Source organism: Phytophthora ramorum (genome assembly GCF_020800215.1).
Source record: "Phytophthora ramorum isolate Pr-102 chromosome Unknown Phyram_PR-102_s0001, whole genome shotgun sequence".
Taxonomy (NCBI): domain Eukaryota; phylum Oomycota; class Peronosporomycetes; order Peronosporales; family Peronosporaceae; genus Phytophthora; species Phytophthora ramorum.
Genome location: NW_027150647.1, coordinates 534,024 through 550,370, shown reverse-complemented (window position 1 = coordinate 550,370; position 16,347 = coordinate 534,024). Strand labels below are relative to the sequence as shown.

Sequence of the window (16,347 nt, the reverse complement as noted above, 5' to 3'; positions counted from 1 at the left end):
CTGTGAAAATGAGGCCGTGAGGGACGTTCCGAGAGTGTACGACCCTCGATTTTCCCGCCTCGAGAACTCGCGAAGTCCATCAGGAACTGGCCCGATGTACCCAGTCTTAGTAAAACTCGTAAGGGTCAGTGCTTTGGACGCTCCGACTGTTTCCAGACCAATGGGCCGTCTGCAGGTTATCCATCGCAAGGCACTCTATGTCGACCATACTAATATAGCAAACAAAGAGGAACTTTGCTGCAGGCAGCTAGCTTCACAGACCGTACTTCACCCCGTTCCTCGCACGGCGACTCCGATGGTCCTTCCGATACTGCCGACTGGAGGATTTGTTTTTTGCATTTTTAAAGTTCTTTTCCACCAATCAACGACCAGCCCATCTTCAACACAGCATTCACTCTGCATTCCGCATTCCTCCCCTTCCTGGCACATGTGGCGATTCCCGGCTCGCTCGCTGGGCGCGGCATCCCTGGTTGTGGGCAGCGTCTCCTCCTTCTGCGAGCCCATCGCGGCGCCGGACGAGCCGCGCGGCGACAAGCTGCGGCTCACGCGCCGCTTCACGCGCCGCAAGCAGACAAAGCTGCACCGCTACGTGGTCGTGGGCTCGGGCACGGCCGCCAACGCCGCCATCGAGGCCATCCGCCAGGAAGACGCCAGCGCCGACATCCTCGTGCTCAGCGACGAGAATGCGCTTCCCCGTCTGGACTTCAACGCGGCCTCAGAGCCCGACGGGGACGACGCCGAGCCCCGCGAGGAGCCGCTGGCGCCCGCGCTGCTCGAGAGCTACAACGAGTGGCGGCGCCACCTGAGCGCACGCTTCGAAGAGGACGCGTCGCCCTCGGCTGGGCCGCCGCCGCTCACACTGCTGCTGGACAAGCGGCCGCTCGAGTTCGATGCCGAGAAGAACCGCGTGCTGCTGGGCGACGGCACCGAGGTGCGCTATGAGCGCTGCCTCATCGCGTCGGCGGGGCGGCCGCGCCACTTCTACGTGTTGGACAGCGACCGCCTCTCGTACGCGCTCAAGGACCGCGTCAACACATGCACGACCCGCGCGGACTTTGTGCGTCTGGATCAGCTGGCGGCGGGAGGCGGTGACGCGCACAGCGTACTGGTCATCGGGGCGGGATTCCTAGGCTGCGAGGTGGCCTGCGCGCTGGCCACGGATGAGCGAAACGACCACCTGAAGACCAAGCTCGTGTTCGTGGAGCAGGCGCCCGCCGCCAGGACGCTGCCGCCGTATCTGGCGGACGAACTGGGACGAAGATTGAGTCGCGCGGGCGTGGAGGTCGTACCGGACAAGTTGGTCACGAGTCTCAGACCGAGTGTGGACGACGATGACAATGAGAGCGACAGCGGCGTGACGGTCGGCGTCCTGGGCAAGGACAAGCCCGAGACGGCGCTCGATGCAGACTATGTGGTGCTCGCGTCGACGCACACGGACCCAGCTCCAACGCTGCGGATGGGACGAGCTACACGAGCTGGAGGAGGACTCGAGCGTGATGAGAAGAACGGCGGATTGGTGGTGAACGCTCAGCTAGAAGCGGTGTCGGGGCTCTTTGTGGCAGGTAATGCTGCCAGCTATTATGACCCTTACTTGGGAAGGCGGCGCGTGGACCGGTACGATCATGCTGTGAACAGCGGGCTAACAGCGGGGCGCAATATGGCTCGATCTCTTCGCGGAGCTGGAAAGATGAAGACGTACCGCCACCAGCCACTGTTCCGCAGCCACCTCCCTGGAGTAGGCGTTTTGATTGAAGGTATTGGCGAGGTGGACTCATCGCTACGGACTGTAGGCGTGTGGGTGCAACCGCCCAATATCGGCGTAGGTCCCAATGGAGGCCGGGGCATGCCGTACGAGCGAGGGGTGGTGTACTACCTGAAGGGGAACAAGATCATGGGCATTTTGCTGTGGAACGCCTCTGATGTGCTTGAAAGCGCGCGTCAATTGATGCTTTCGCGGCCGGAAATCCGCGACAATGTGGTTGAGGAGCTCAAGCACTCCATCTCGCTCGCGCCGAACGACTGGCTGCACGTGGTGTCCACTTAATTCGTTTTGTGCGATCATGTAGCGTGGGTGTTGACGTATCTTTTGCTTAAAGCCTGTACTATCCAACAGAGCTCGATGCAATGAATGACAGTTGGCGAGGTTCTCCTGTTTTCACCGCCTTCACCGAGATCTCGATAACTAACCGTTGCTGACTGTTTCATTTGTGAGGTTGCAGAGCGTCGCCCACTTTTTAAGAAGAGCTCCCGAGGTTGGCGATGAAAAAGTCCACTAAGGTTTACGTCGAAGGCGGTGACGCTGCGAGTGCTGCGCCGGAACCTTCAGCTGCTGAAAGGAAGGCAAAGAGGAAGCTGGTGTCCAGGTTGTCGCACGATATCTCGACGGAGCAATTGTTTTCTGATGACCTCATTGACGGGAAAGTGGCCGATGGTGAGGACGACGAGAACGGCTCTGGTACCGACAGCGAGGACCATGTCTCGAATGATGGAGCCCAAAAGGGACGCATGTACCGCATCGAATCACATTCAGCGCTGAGCTCGCTGGACGCAAAGTATCTCGAGAAGGTGCCCTCCACGGACGGCAGCTTGATAACAGCGATGGAGCCGCGAACAAGAGCTCGGACGCACAAGCTGGCACCTCTCCCCGGGAGTCCTACCGTTCGTAATGCTGAAGCCCCCACCTCCCCTGGAGAGTCGACATTTCAACCGCCTACGTTGGTCGCTAGTCCTGGAAAGGAGGAAACCTTTACTCAGCAGCAGCCACAAGTGTGTTTGCAGTGCAGCAAGAGCCGTGATATGCCGCCAATGCACTGTGCATCGTACAGTGGTCATGTCACCTGTCTAGAGCTTCTCCTTCGGAAAGCTGATGCAGAGCCTGAGCTAACTGAAGACCAAAGCAAGAAGAAGAAAACGACGTGGCTTGACAAGAAGCAGCGGACGCCGTTGTTCTATGCCTGTGCAGCGGACAGACTGGGGTGTTGTGCTTTATTGGCACGCGTGCGTCGAGTGTGGCTGAACACGCCCGATCGTCAGATGGACACTCCAGTGCACGTGTGCTGTTTCTTTGGTTGGAACAAGTGTTTGCAGCTACTACTGGATGCTGGCGCTGATCCCCATGGCCGCAACGCCAAAGGTTTCAAACCATCGCACTTGGCTGCCACACCGGAGTGTCTTGAGGCGCTTTTAGCCTTTGGAGACGATCTCCTTCAAGGTGATAAGCTTGGTCGGTCGCCGCTATTCGTTGCCTGTGCTCGAAACCGAGTCGCGTGTGTTGAGTTCCTCTGCGCCTGGAACAACCAGTCACGCTCCTGGATGCTGGAGCTAGAGGATCAGCGTGGTGACCGCGCCATTCACGCAGCTGCTTGCAATGGCAGCACCGATTCGCTGGCCGTACTTCTCCGCTATGGTTCCGATCCATTAACGAACAACGCGAAAGGAATGAGCCCGAAAGATCTAGCAATTGCTAACAAGCATCCTGGCTGTGAAGCACTGCTCGTCCAGGCCGAAAAAGAACTAGCAGCAAGCGCGGGTACATCATGGCTTGCTCCTGCAAATGCAGCGGACACCAACGACAATAATTACGGCGACTCGGAGACTGAGGGCAGCAGCAGCGATTGGGTCGAATGCTGGGACAACGACAGCGGGCAGGCATTTTACTACAACAACCTCACAGGAAAATGTCAATGGGAGGTCCCACCTGGCTTTGATGCTTCTCTGCAACAAGCGCAGAGCTCATCTAACAACAGCCAACAATACGGTGGATACTCGGAAAACGCAGGCGACACGGACGATGGCAATGAAGAGTACGTGTGGGTAAAGAAGAAGAAGCAAACGGTGTGTGTGGTGACTGGCCGCGAAACGGAGTGGACTGCGGTGCAGGATCAGGTGTCTCGGGCCATCTACTACAAGAACACCCGAACTGGCCAATCCCAGTGGGAAGAACCTGACGCAGTGCGCGAACTCGCGAGTGCTGCGGGGGCTCGTACATCGCAAGAAGTCTCGCGCGTGTGGGAAGGCCTAGATAAGTCTCGCTCGGCACTGGCAGCTGCTATAGCACGTGAAAAGCGCAGACAGCTTGAAGCACACGAGCAAACCTTGTTGCAGGCAAGGCTTTACATTCGTCAACGACGGGAAGACATTGCGAAGCGCGAAGAGCAGGCTCGACTGGCACAGTTGTTACCGCGCTCCTCCTTTGTGCGTCGTAAGAAGCAATCCATGATGATGAAGGTGACGACTCACAACCGTCAGGCTACGAACACTACTGGGAGAATACCCGGCGGCAAAGGCAAGAGGCAATCGAGTCTCGGTGAGGCTTTAACCGAGAACGACGAAGAAAATGGAGGACCAAGTAATGACAATGACGCGGAAGACGGGGAGGAAGAAGGAGGCGCCGAGGCGAGGCTGGAAGAAATTTGCTCCAATGAGCCTGCGTTGGACATGTTCTTGAGCACGTACCTAAAGCTGCGCGGTGTCCGCGACCTGCAGGTTCTCACTACGGAGAAGCGCCTGAGCAATTGCCTCTTCCACTACTATGTGGCACTTGTGGATCCGGTGAACCAACGCGGCTTGAGCAAAAGTCAGTTTCGAGTTGTGCTGCGGGATATGAACGTGATTCCAGGAGGAGCGCCTGCTGCATCGTCTTCAGCATCTTCCTTGGTGCCGTCTCGAAGCGGTGGAGGTGTTGGTAGCAGCGTACCTCCGCTAAAGTTGCACGTGACCGACCTCATATTTTCTCAGGCTGAACGCACAATGGCACAGGAAGGTTCACCGACCCACGCCTCGAGAATGGCTCACCGGCAAGCAGCTCCAATTGCCGGCGGAGGCGACACGCACCTGAGCCTCAGTGGGTTTACGACAGCAATGATAATTGTTCGGGAGCGGGTGGTCGCACAGGTGGAGCAGGCAATGCAGCAAGCTGGTGGAGAGGACCCCGAGATCGATGACGACGAGGAATGGTTCATGCTGCGCTATCTCGTACCGCTGTCGTTACGGCTTGGGGCGCGGCTTCTTACACAGATCCGTTGCTGCAAGGAACTGGATCTCCAGCTCACTGGTTCCCAAGAGCCTACTGCAGTAGCTGCGCGCCAGCTACTTGCAGCCAACCGGGCAGCTGTGCAATTGCTGCATCGTCACTACTCGCGCCGCGAGCTTCACGTAGACACTGATGGCGCTATTCCTATTGTTTCGACTCCAAAGGCTACGGCTCCGCGCCGACTAGCGATGCTCACGTTCCGCGGTCTGGCCATGTTCGCCAGCGACTTCAACTTGCTAACCCCGGGTGCCGGGCTTCCTGCGCTACATTTCCTCTTGGAGGCAATCAATTGGATATCCGGCAGCACCCACACGGAGGTGATCTCGTTCGAGAAGTTCCAGCTCTTGCTCGTGATGCTGGCTGTACTCCCGTTGTCAGCACCTGGCGCCAGTCCCTGGTCCTCTTGGATGAGTGAAAGCGGCAGTAGCGGCGCGTCATCCCAATCTGCTTCTCGACCACTTACTGAGCAGCTAATTGCGTTCTTCAAACGTCTAGCAGGTAGCCCAGCACTGGTTCGAGTCACTGCGGAATCGAATATTGGGGGTAGCGATGAAGGTCCCGCTGATTCAGGTCCTACTCCGACACTCAGCAACCCTCGATCTCTGTTTGTTGTAGTGGCACCTTCCGATGGCCCAGGCTCGATAAGTAACCAGGACTAGGTGGTATGTATTAGAGATATTTTCTTGGTTAATAGAATAAAATAGAATAATGTGTTCTTGCTCTTAGGAAGCTCCTGAGAGGTACGAGTCGCTGCAAACGTTAGCGTACTCCAGCTCAAAGCTGCATCGTCGACTGGGAATTGACAAACCAGTGCTGGTTCCATGCCTTGAGGTATTTTATCCTGCTGGGCAGCTCGTCTCGTCCGTCTTCGCCTCGGTCCATTTGCAGCTTTCTTGGCGTGCAAATTGCTCCAGCTGTCCGGCCACGAGCTTCAACGACACGCGTTGGCTCGGATCGCACACGCACATCCGCTGTACGAGACGCCACGCTTCATCGTCCATGCCCTTGGGTTGCTGCAGCTCGCCACTTCGTTTCATCTGGCGGATGTCTGTTGGCGACTTGCCCTGGAACGGGTCCTTTTTGCCGATGGTTTCCATGATCGTCAGGCCGAACGAGTAGATGTCCGACGCGAACGAGGGACTGTGGCGCAGGCCGAGGCTCTGTCCATTCGGACCAATAAAGACGCACTCCGGAGCAGCAAACTCCTCGCGCGTCTCGGGCTGGATGCTGTTGCTCTGGTTTCTGTCGCGGATGTACGACGCCCCGAAGCCGAAGAGCTTGACGCGGCCTGTGTCGGTCACCAGGAGCTTGGAGCAGCTCAAGTTGCCATGGACCACTCGGTTGCGGTGCAAGTACAAGAGTCCCAGCGCGGCTTGATGCAGCAAATGCCACAGTTCCTGCGGTCTGCGCTGGGCCCTGTACTCATAGAGACTCCGATTGCTCGCGTACTCGTACACGAAGAACGGATAACCGCCCCTCGACCCCGCGCCATACAACTGCGCAACGTTCGGGTGCAGAAGCGTCCGCCACACCGCCAAGTGCTTGTCGAACACTGGGTTCTCGTCCAGGAGCAGGTCGAACTTCTTGACAGCGACTTGAACCCCCTGCCACCTGCCCACGAAGATGTTCGTTTGGCCTTTGGGTCCAATTGGGCCTTCAGTGACGACTTCATCTGCAGCAATGAGCCACGTCGGAGGCTTCTTGACAGCTTTTCCGTCGGGAAAGTCCTTCTCGGCGATCGCGATGATCCGATGCAAGCCTCGCTCTAGTGAGGGAGCTGCAGTGTCCGTTGCGTCGGGCAGGTCACGCTTCACTGTGAGCACCAAGTCCCTGAACTCGCTCAGGGTCGGCAGCTCGTCTATGGCCAGCCAGATCTTCTGACACAGTCCATACACACACGACAACTCTTCCATCATAGTATCTGCGTCCAGCTTGAACTGGTTACGCCATTCGACCAGAATCGCCGTTTGCTTGACCGACAGGAGCGCGATGAGACTGTCAAGACGCTCGTTCAACAACTTGATGTCGTCCGAGAACTTGGAGACCTTCATCACGCGGTTGATGACGTTTCGTTCGCTGGCGTATTGCGTGACGGTGGCCATGCACTCCTGGATCAACATCTGGAGTCGAGGCAGCAGAGCTTCGGCTTGGAGAGTGACCGGGTCAATCTGATCCAGTTCCTTGGCGAATTCTACCAGTCGAGAGTGCAGACTGCGACACAGTTTCTTGCCCTCTTTCAGCTGCGTGTACTTGTTGTAGAGCGCTTTGAGGAGGGGGCTCACCGCCGGCAGCACAGCACCCAAAGCTACCATCGGAGTCGACGTGTGGGGAACGAGGGTGAAGTGATTCTGTGAGCTACCCACCAACGTTCCTCTCTGCTCGCTCGTCCAACATGGAATCCACTGCGCTGAAAATCTAGCGGGCAGTTCGTTGCCCTGGAAACATTGTGAATGTCCGAAACCGAAAGCACTGGACGTGCTCCCCTACGACTGGGTGCACGGGCCTGAGTCTGACGGACTGTTCTCGTGAAGAAAAGTTTCCTGATGTGATTTCTGAGTACACCTTCAACGGTGCTGGCGGTAACCGGATCTTCCTTCTCTCGGGCGCGAGCTCCCCCCCCCCCCCCCCCTCCCCTGTGTAGAGTCGAGGCTGGAAACAGGAGTTCTCCACCAAAGCACAGAGGACTTGGTGGGTCCCTCGTGCTCACGTTTTCCTCACCACCGAACGAAAGGCCATGAACAGGGTTTGGTAGTAGTCTCATCATTAGTATGGTTAGTACTAATAGTGTGCTAAACTATTAGTATTAAGCATGTTGTGCCCTGGCCTTCGGCTTTAGTAGAGCTAAACGGTTTAGTCGTGTGAATTTTGAATCGTTAGTACTACATAGCTCTACTAACTCCATGAACGCCTGCGCGGCTTTTGGATCTTTGATGACCGCTCGCAATGGGGGGCTCTCCTGTGATCTCCAGCATTCCTACACAGAAAGGATTATCAATAAAGCAAAGCCTCCAGCGATACCAGGACTCTATAGTTTCTAAGCTAAACACAAATAGAGGACCTCTTACCCCCCCCTCCAGCATTCCTCCACCTTTTTGCTCTCATTCTTCGGTTTTCGTTTGACCCCTCACTACGATGAAGTGCGCCAGGATCGATTGCAGCTTTGAAGACTTGGAGGAGACGTCTTAAGAGAAAATTATCGAGAAAAGCTGGGACGAGGAAGCTACAGTTATTTGAAGACGCTGAGATTTAATCACACGCTCAAAAGAAAACGCATTCATTCCAAAAGCTGCGGGTTGTCACTCAATACACTCAAGATGTGCAAGACTGTTGCCTACGCCGACCTTCAGTGCCTTAGTGCTCTTAAGTCGTTGGCTTCCTGTTACGTCTCCCTTCTGTATTTGCGGGCGGCAGGTGCATCACCTATGTAGCAATGATCTCTGCAGTAAAGCAGATCTATCACAACGGTGCGTTGGAAGAAAAACAACTTGGCTGAACTACCGTATCGAGTGGGTTGAAGTCGCTAAGCTCCAGATCGCAAATGAAGCCGAAGAAGCACTGTCCAAGTTAACAACAGAGAAAAGAAGAGCGTATGGAACGTAGAGCAACTCTGTAAGCACATCGACGTTTGCAAATGGTTTGCTGAGTCCGGGGAGAAAGCCTTCCCGTCGATTGCAAAACTTGCGCGAGTTTCGGAGTTCTTCTACGGCATTTCAAGAGCGTGCATTTTCAACTGGGTCGTTCGTCATGAGCTCGCTGAGGACGCGTACAGATAACGAGCGCGCACAGCGGCAGCTCGTGCTGCGCCATAATCGGGCTGAGGTTGAGCGAATGGAGGCGAGCAAACGAGGTCTATGGTGAGCCGATGATAGTACTGGGTTTAATACTGGTAGTAGCGATAATTAGTCTTAGTACTAAGCCGTCGCTGCGCATTTAGTAAGTAGTGCTAAACTAACACCTGAAGAAGCGAGGCAAATAGTTAGTCTTACTAGTATTAACGGACCAAACTACCAATCCACCCTTCGCATCGCATGCAAGACTTCGACCCACCTCCGCGTGGAAGACCTCCAAATCGCTGCCTCAGTTTCAACCCACAATGTCGCTCAGCCAGAGGATATCGACGCCGTCACCTTCCTGGTGGATGGCCCCGATGCCGGCATTGGTGGCTGTGCCCGAGCTCAAGACCACGTACCGGTGCAGCGAGCGAGCCGCCATGCCAGGAAGGGAAGGATGCGGAATGCAGAGTGAATGCTCTGTTGAAGATGTTCCGAGCGTTGATTGGCGGGAAATGACTTTAAAAATGCAACAACAACAAAAAACAATTCTTCCAGCCGAGTGGAGTGGAAATTCGAGGACTCTGCCATCCGAGCCACCCGGCGGTGAAGTGGGTCGGGAGCTACCTGTACCAGCCTACGTGCAACAAAGTTCTTCTCTGCTTGCCAGTCTGGCCGACATGGAGTGCATTGCGCTGGATTATCGAGCAAACAGGCCGTTACAAAGATTCTGAACAAGCACTGGACGTTGCCCTACGACTGGGTGCATCGGGCCAGGGTCTGACGGATGTATCTCGCGCAAGTGATTGACCAGTGCAGTGGGGTTGGTGGTGCCGCATTTTCAGTTTGGACTGAAGTAGGAGATGGGGAACACGGAAAGCAGCGAACTCGTTAACGCTGTGAGGGATCGCGACATTGAAAGGGTCAAGCGTCTTGTTCGGGGTGGTGCTAATGTGGACACCTCGGATACGAGTGGTCATACAGCGCTTACGTTAGCTGCTCGGACAGGTGATCTCGAATTTGTGCGCTATCTTGTTCAACAAGGAGCCGACAAAGAGGCCAGGGACCGAGGTAACAATACGGCTGTGATGGGGGTTGCTGTGAAAGGGGGTCTGGGAGTTGTGTCCTATCTTGCTGGGCAAGAAACCATCAAGGATGCAGGAGACTATGCGGGTGTGACGCTGATGAAGGCTGCTTGTGGAGATCACTTAGAAGTGGTGCGGTGCCTTGTTGAGCATGGAGCTAATAAAGAGGCAAGACGTTGGAAGGGGGAGACGGCGGTGATTTCAGCAGCTTCTTTTGGCCATCTTGAAGTGGTGCGCTATCTTGTCGAGCAAGGAGCTAATAAAGAGGCTACGGGCGGGAGTGACAAGACGGCGCTGATCTTGGCTGCTCAGAAGGGTCACCTGGGAGTGGTGAGTTATCTCGTCGAGCAAGGAGCTAATAAAGAGGCTAAGAGCGGGAGTGACAAGACGGCGCTGATCTTGGCTGCTCAGAAGGGTCACCTGGGAGTGGTGAGTTATCTCGTCGAGCAAGGAGCTAATAAAGAAGCAAAGGACACTGATGGCAATACGGCACTGACGAGGGCTGCTGGTCGAGATCATCTGGAAGTGGTAAGTTATCTTACCGGTACCCACCAAGATAGGACGAATGCGACGACGGCATTACTGAGACTAGTTCGGGAAGGTCCGACTAAAGCTGCTCATGTACTTCTTGACGCTGGAGTGGATGCTTCCTGTCTCGACAGCAACGAGAGCACAGCTTTGGTGCTGCTACTACTGCGCGAAGACATTACAGAAAAAGACATTTGCCCACTCGCGAAGAAGCTGGTTCAGCATGGAACGCCCCCACTAAAGTCAAACAAGGATGGCAAATCGGCAAAGTCCATCGCGCGTGTTCGAGGCTTTCACCATGTCGAAGCTCTCGTGGACGAATACGCATCAAAGCCTACACGACCTACTATTGTCCGAGGTGAACCAGAAGCAGAGGAATCAACCTGGTATATATCTCCTAGCGCTGTGAGTCGCAAGCAAACCCCGTTTGCATCTGGCGGCTTCGGAAAGGTCTATCACGCGAGATGGTCGAATAGCGATGTCGTTCTGAAGGAAATCGCCATCCACTCCGATGCAGACATGAAACGATTTCGGCGCGAAGCGAACGTCTGGAGTGACAACAAACACCCCAACATCGTGCACTTCTACGGCGCCAACGACCGTCACGAACCATACTTTATCATATCTGAGTATGCTTCAAACGGAGAGCTGCTCAAGTATTTGGGAAAGGAAGGCCGGGGCATTGTCTGGTGCAAGATACTTGAGGTTGCGGCGGGGCTGAGCCACCTGCACGACAACGGAGTCGTTCACGGGGACCTCAAGGGCGACAACATCGTCGTCAGCTCCAATGGAACTGCAATGCTGACGGACTTCGGCCTGAGTTTTCATCCGTCGGGATCTTCCTCCATTCAAGAAAGGAAGTCGACGCTAGGAGCGATGCAGTGGCGCGCTCCAGAGTACGCTACGATGACCGTGACCGATCCGTCGTTCGAGTCGGACGTGTATTCGTTGGGTATGTGCATCATTGAGGCAGTGACTGGAGCCATTCCGTGGGGAGGTGGATGGAGAACTGTCGAGATACGAGAGAAGCTGCGCACGATGGAGCGAGTGGTTGAGAAGCCGGGAGCGATGGCGGATGATGAATGGCAACTGGTGGAGAAGATGACATCTCCTCAGCGTCAGGAGCGACCGGAAATGCATGAAGTATTGGCATCGCTGGAGAAGTTTGCTGCTCGCGAAAAGGACGAGCAGCGTCGTAAGGCTTGTCCATACTCCAGCACAGATTCATGAAAGCTTACACTAACCGCAATACAATGGAGTGAGAAGCAGGTAAACGCAGCAAACATTTTAGCACACGGTCTACAAGCCGCTGAATAGCACGGTGAGGCAGCATACACATATCTAGCGTAGATAAAACAGCGCAGAAAGCGATCAAAACAGCAACAGAAACCACAACTGAAGACATCCAAGCTCACGAACTGGATCAAACGCTACAACGCTTCTGCACAGTTCAATGGAGCACCCCAGCGAAAGCAAGTCTTGAAGCAGTTCGCATACTCGCGAACACCAAACAGACAAGAACATTCAATTTACGAATATCACTACAAGCTGTGCAAGACCCGATCCATGCTTACCTATGCCGATTCACTCCCCACGACCAACGGCAATCTCCTCCACGACAGACGAATGACATCAAGTCACGTCTTGCATATTATAAGGCTTCTATAAGGGAAAAAAACACATAAACATCAAATAGAAGGACATGATGTCAACACCCACGGCAACAGAGCCATTGCAACTCGACATGTGAATGATTCGATACCACACCAGCACCACAGCGAAAGGTGGTGGTTGGCTCGTATACCGATTGAAAGAGGAGGAAGTCTGGGTATTGTATGCAGCCGGCAGTCTCATTCTCGATGCACAAAAGACGCAAAATGATACCACGACATATCTCCTGAACCAGGGCCGGGAAATTATTGCTAGGACGGCAGACCCGGCCAAGATACTTCGCCAAGTTGAAAACCTTGAGTCCGCTCCACGCAGACAGACTGAGATTCCACCGACGAACAATGCTCTTGACAAATTATTTGCAGTTCAATGGGTCAAACCAATATGGTCATCTCTCGCAGCAGCGAAACTCCTGGCCAAGTCGAAGACCTTGACTTAGTATACCATTTTCCAAGCAACAGCACACCCAGCCCGACTCAGATCTACCTTGACAACAGCGTTGGTCGCCTCACAAGAGGCAAAGCCACAGCACAACCCCGACAGACGGACTCTTTGTTTGGAAAGCGGAGGTATCCGTTGAGGCGGATACCTTTATTTCCGGAAGCATGAGGCTTCGCATCTTAGGTAACCACTCTGCCAACAATAGACATAGCGGTAGGCAGAAGCAGTGGAGAGAGAACCATTCGGGTTTTCTCCCAGCAGCACACAAGTCGACAAAGCGCAGCAACTCAACCTCAAGTTCAACTCTCTTGTCCACATCAAGATGGCCACTCCCCCTGCTCTCGGCGATCTGGCATTCGTGGGCCCAAGTCATGTTGAAGGGCTTGCGGACTTTCAGTATGTGGCGTTAGTTGCAATCGAAGCCAACATGGCGATCGTCAAGGTGGTGGGACCAGACGCAGAGGACGAAGCAAGCCGACTGTCCATACCGTTGGACATGTTCGGCTACCGGACTGTCCAGAACCTTGAACGAGAACTCTGGCCGGGTTCATTCGTAGCCCACCCCGTCGCGTTCATTCGCACCTCGGCTGCAGGTCCAGACGAATGGGCTTATGGAGTGGTGTCCGGCTACACAGCGAGCGAGTCTGTTACAACATTGCACCTTGGCTGTCAGGATACCACCACTCGACTCCCGCTGTTACCTGAAACTCCGGTCATTAAGGTCGATGCTCTCAATTATGCCATCCAAACCGGCGGAGGTGCGAACCCCATCGCTCTCAGCGCCACTGAACTACTCGCGGCGCAGAATAACGTCGTTGTCTTGTTCCGCCGCCGGCGCTCGGGCCTTCCCGATACGATCACAAGGTCCCTGACAATACCATTTAATGGTAGCGACGTGGTCCCGCTTATACGGCCCACAACGCTGCAGCTCGTCCGCGTTAGACGGCAACACATCGTTGATTTTCACGTCGCTGCGAGAACCAAGCGTCCGGACAACATGTATGTCGACAACCACGCCCAAGACATTAGTACCACAACGGCATCGGAGGATAACCCGCCAAGGCTGGGCCGCCGCCGGACTCGACCCGATGATGATGACGAGAGTGATCCCGACGACAGCTCTGAGCACGATCATGAACCAGTATTAGCAGACATTTCTTCAGATGACGAGGATGTAGACATTGTGAGGCAAATGCATCGGCCTCTCTCCAAACGACGGCGGATCAGCCGCAGGAGGGACTCCAGCTCCGACTTCGGCAGCAGCGCCAGCGAAGATGAACACAGCAAACGGAGAGACCGAGGAGTTGTCTTTCACCCATCCCCGACGGAGCGCCGAGTCCACAAGGCCATCGTTCGCCGACGACACAAAGGTAAGCTTCCTCAATTCTTGCTCCAGACGGCCCAACAGTCCTCTTCTGTCGATTTCATTGGAACGCCACCGATACTCCGGGGCGCCTGGCATTTTGCGTTCGGTGCTGGCCTCTCAATCATGCACTTCCGGCGGGCGCTCCCAACGGATGAGGTCGCGGTCATCGAAAATGGGGTGAATATGTGGGATTTCTCCTCAAAGAACAATCTAAGCCCTCCTCCGAAAGCTGCCAGCTGCAGCGATCTCATCGGCGCGCTCTCAGCTTTCTACAAGTTCGGGAAGTTTCTCTACAACAAGGCCACAACGCGTTTTATTGCTGCTGCGCGCAACTTCATCATTGGCTACGCCGACAACGCACCGCAAACGGTAGTCATGGCACGGCTGCTCACTCACTGGATCAACTGCAAGTTCAGCAGATTCCGTAGCCTACTGGTCACGAAAGGACTGGAGTCCGCCCTTCATGTTCGCAAGGAGTTCACCCGCAACGACGAAAAACTGATAGCATTGAAGGAGTCCATCCCGTCGTGGCAGCAACAGACGGTCGGTAGTTATCCTAGGGGAACCGAAAGCACCGGCGGTAAGCCCCAGCGTCAGCCAGACCAGCGCAGGCCGAAAATTCCATCATCTGTGATAGCATCGCTCCCGAAAGGAGATGACGGCCGACGCTTGTGTCTTCGATATGTGTCGAAGGCAGGCTGCACATTAGCAGACTGTGCCCGAGCGCATTTCCGACCAGAATCGCTGACAACCGACGCCAAGAACGTCATCATACAGAGGTGGAAAGGTCTGGCCGACGAGTGCAAGGACTTATGAGGCCAGGCAACCCGACTGGGGATCGAACCCAAGAGCGGAAACAGTGACAACCACAGCGCTAGTTCGTGCCATCAGCATTCACGATTCATGGCGACTCTCAGCGCTACACACCGGCTTAACGTCACTACAGTTCGCGAGCACTGGGCATCCGTGGCGGCTCAGTTCGACATGAAAGTGCCGGGGTCAGAGTCACTAGCCGATCAAGATGACATAAATTATGATGAGGTGGCCTTCTGGTCCCAATTGGCGTATCGCGGCAAGCTAAGCTTACCCGAGGTTGTCAAGGTGTTGCGCGGCCAGACTCTATCTGATCCACGTCCAAATAAGGATCTCTTCGAGCTCCACCAATCGAGCGACCCAGCAATCGCAGATACCGTAGCTCAATGGAACGAGATCGTACGACACGGCATCGTTCCAAGGTGGAACGTGTCAAAACCGAACCTTCAAACCATTCGGCCAACGAACCAGCGCGGCGTCGATGACCATCGGCAACATATACGCCGTCACCTCCGCAAAGGTCAAAAAGAAGGCCGGTACCTGATTGTCAACGCGACATTGCTAGACCAATGGCCAGAGGTTTTCATCAGCCCGTTGGGGGTGGTGGACAAACCCGGTGCAGGCGAGAATGACATACGTCTCATCAACAACTACGCGTACCCATCTAATGCCTCGGTGAACGATTACACGGATCGGAGTGATCATCCTCCGATCTCGTACAATCCGCCGAGAGCAATCGCAAAACGAATTCACGGACTCAAAAAGTCCGACCCTGCTGCATCCGTACATCTAATGCTGGGAGACGTGGCTGGGGCGTTCCGCCACATTCCCCCTCGCGCAGAAGATGTACACATGTTCAGCTTCCTGTTCGATGACCTCCTAGTGATCGACCTCTCCCTCGGTTTCGGTTGGTGCGGATCACCAGCTTACTACGCGGTAGCTGGAAAGCTCATTAACCACCTCTATGAGTTCGGCGACAGCGACTGTCAGCGTTTCAAAGGAAACGTGTGGTGCGACGACCACACGCTGGTGGAGATCAACGAAGGCTCAAAATGTCTCGAAGCCAATCTGGCACTCCACCGGGCAATGGCGACGGTGCTGGGACCGATCGCAATTAACGAGAAAAAATTTACAGGGTGGTCTACAAGACTCAAGGCCCTGGGACTATTGTGGGACACCGAAGCTGCGTCCGTCTCGATTCCACCAGACAAGATCCTGAAAGCGATGAACAGGGTATCGGCGATATTGGCAGCTCGGGTTTCAACAAAGAAGACGCTTGAAAAGGTTTTGGGCAGCTTACGTCACGTTGCATCGTGCTCAAGACCAGCTCGTGCCTTCTTCCAAAGATTACAAGTCAATGCCAATGAGAGGCCAAGATTCGGATCGAGAGCTCTATCAGAAGATGCTCGTAATGACCTTATGTGGTTCCGCGCGGTACTCCACCAGCCTCAGCACTTCAACTCGATCCCGGTAGCAGAATTTGCAGACTTACTAGAACCCGAGGTCTACGTACACATGGACGCTAGCGGTGACGGACTTTGTGCATTGGACCCTCAGGCGAATCGATATATCCGTCAACGGTTTAGCAGCGGTGAATCGGAAGCCTTATCTATCAACGTACGAGAACTCCGTAGTGCAGTA

General features: G+C 54.8%; 5 protein-coding genes across 5 annotated transcripts; 4 read left to right on the top strand and 1 right to left on the bottom strand.

The window, feature by feature from the left end:
- Positions 1-427: 427 nt before the first annotated feature.
- Positions 428-2,044, top strand: KRP23_102 (Apoptosis-inducing factor 1, mitochondrial; the record flags this gene model as incomplete). The annotated part of the gene is made up of 1 exon (XM_067880551.1): positions 428-2,044. One exon carries the CDS (start codon positions 428-430, stop codon positions 2,042-2,044), a length of 1,617 nt encoding a protein of 538 aa, XP_067750657.1.
- A 215-nt stretch (positions 2,045-2,259) lies between these two features.
- Positions 2,260-5,691, top strand: KRP23_101 (Serine/threonine-protein phosphatase 6 regulatory ankyrin repeat subunit A; the record flags this gene model as incomplete). Its single annotated transcript, XM_067895668.1, has 1 exon — positions 2,260-5,691. One exon carries the CDS (start codon positions 2,260-2,262, stop codon positions 5,689-5,691), a length of 3,432 nt encoding a protein of 1,143 aa, XP_067750656.1.
- Positions 5,692-5,868: 177 nt separating this feature from the next.
- KRP23_100 (putative serine/threonine-protein kinase drkC) lies at positions 5,869-7,344 on the bottom strand (the record flags this gene model as incomplete). Its single annotated transcript, XM_067895550.1, has 1 exon — positions 5,869-7,344. The coding sequence occupies one exon, from the start codon at positions 7,342-7,344 to the stop codon at positions 5,869-5,871; it is 1,476 nt and encodes a 491-aa protein (XP_067750655.1).
- A 2,321-nt stretch (positions 7,345-9,665) lies between these two features.
- On the top strand, positions 9,666-11,645 carry KRP23_99 (Serine/threonine-protein kinase TNNI3K; the record flags this gene model as incomplete). The annotated part of the gene is made up of 1 exon (XM_067895439.1): positions 9,666-11,645. The coding sequence occupies one exon, from the start codon at positions 9,666-9,668 to the stop codon at positions 11,643-11,645; it is 1,980 nt and encodes a 659-aa protein (XP_067750654.1).
- Positions 11,646-12,849: 1,204 nt separating this feature from the next.
- On the top strand, positions 12,850-14,709 carry KRP23_98 (uncharacterized protein; the record flags this gene model as incomplete). Its single annotated transcript, XM_067895326.1, has 1 exon — positions 12,850-14,709. The coding sequence occupies one exon, from the start codon at positions 12,850-12,852 to the stop codon at positions 14,707-14,709; it is 1,860 nt and encodes a 619-aa protein (XP_067750653.1).
- Between the last annotated feature and the right edge of the window lie 1,638 nt (positions 14,710-16,347).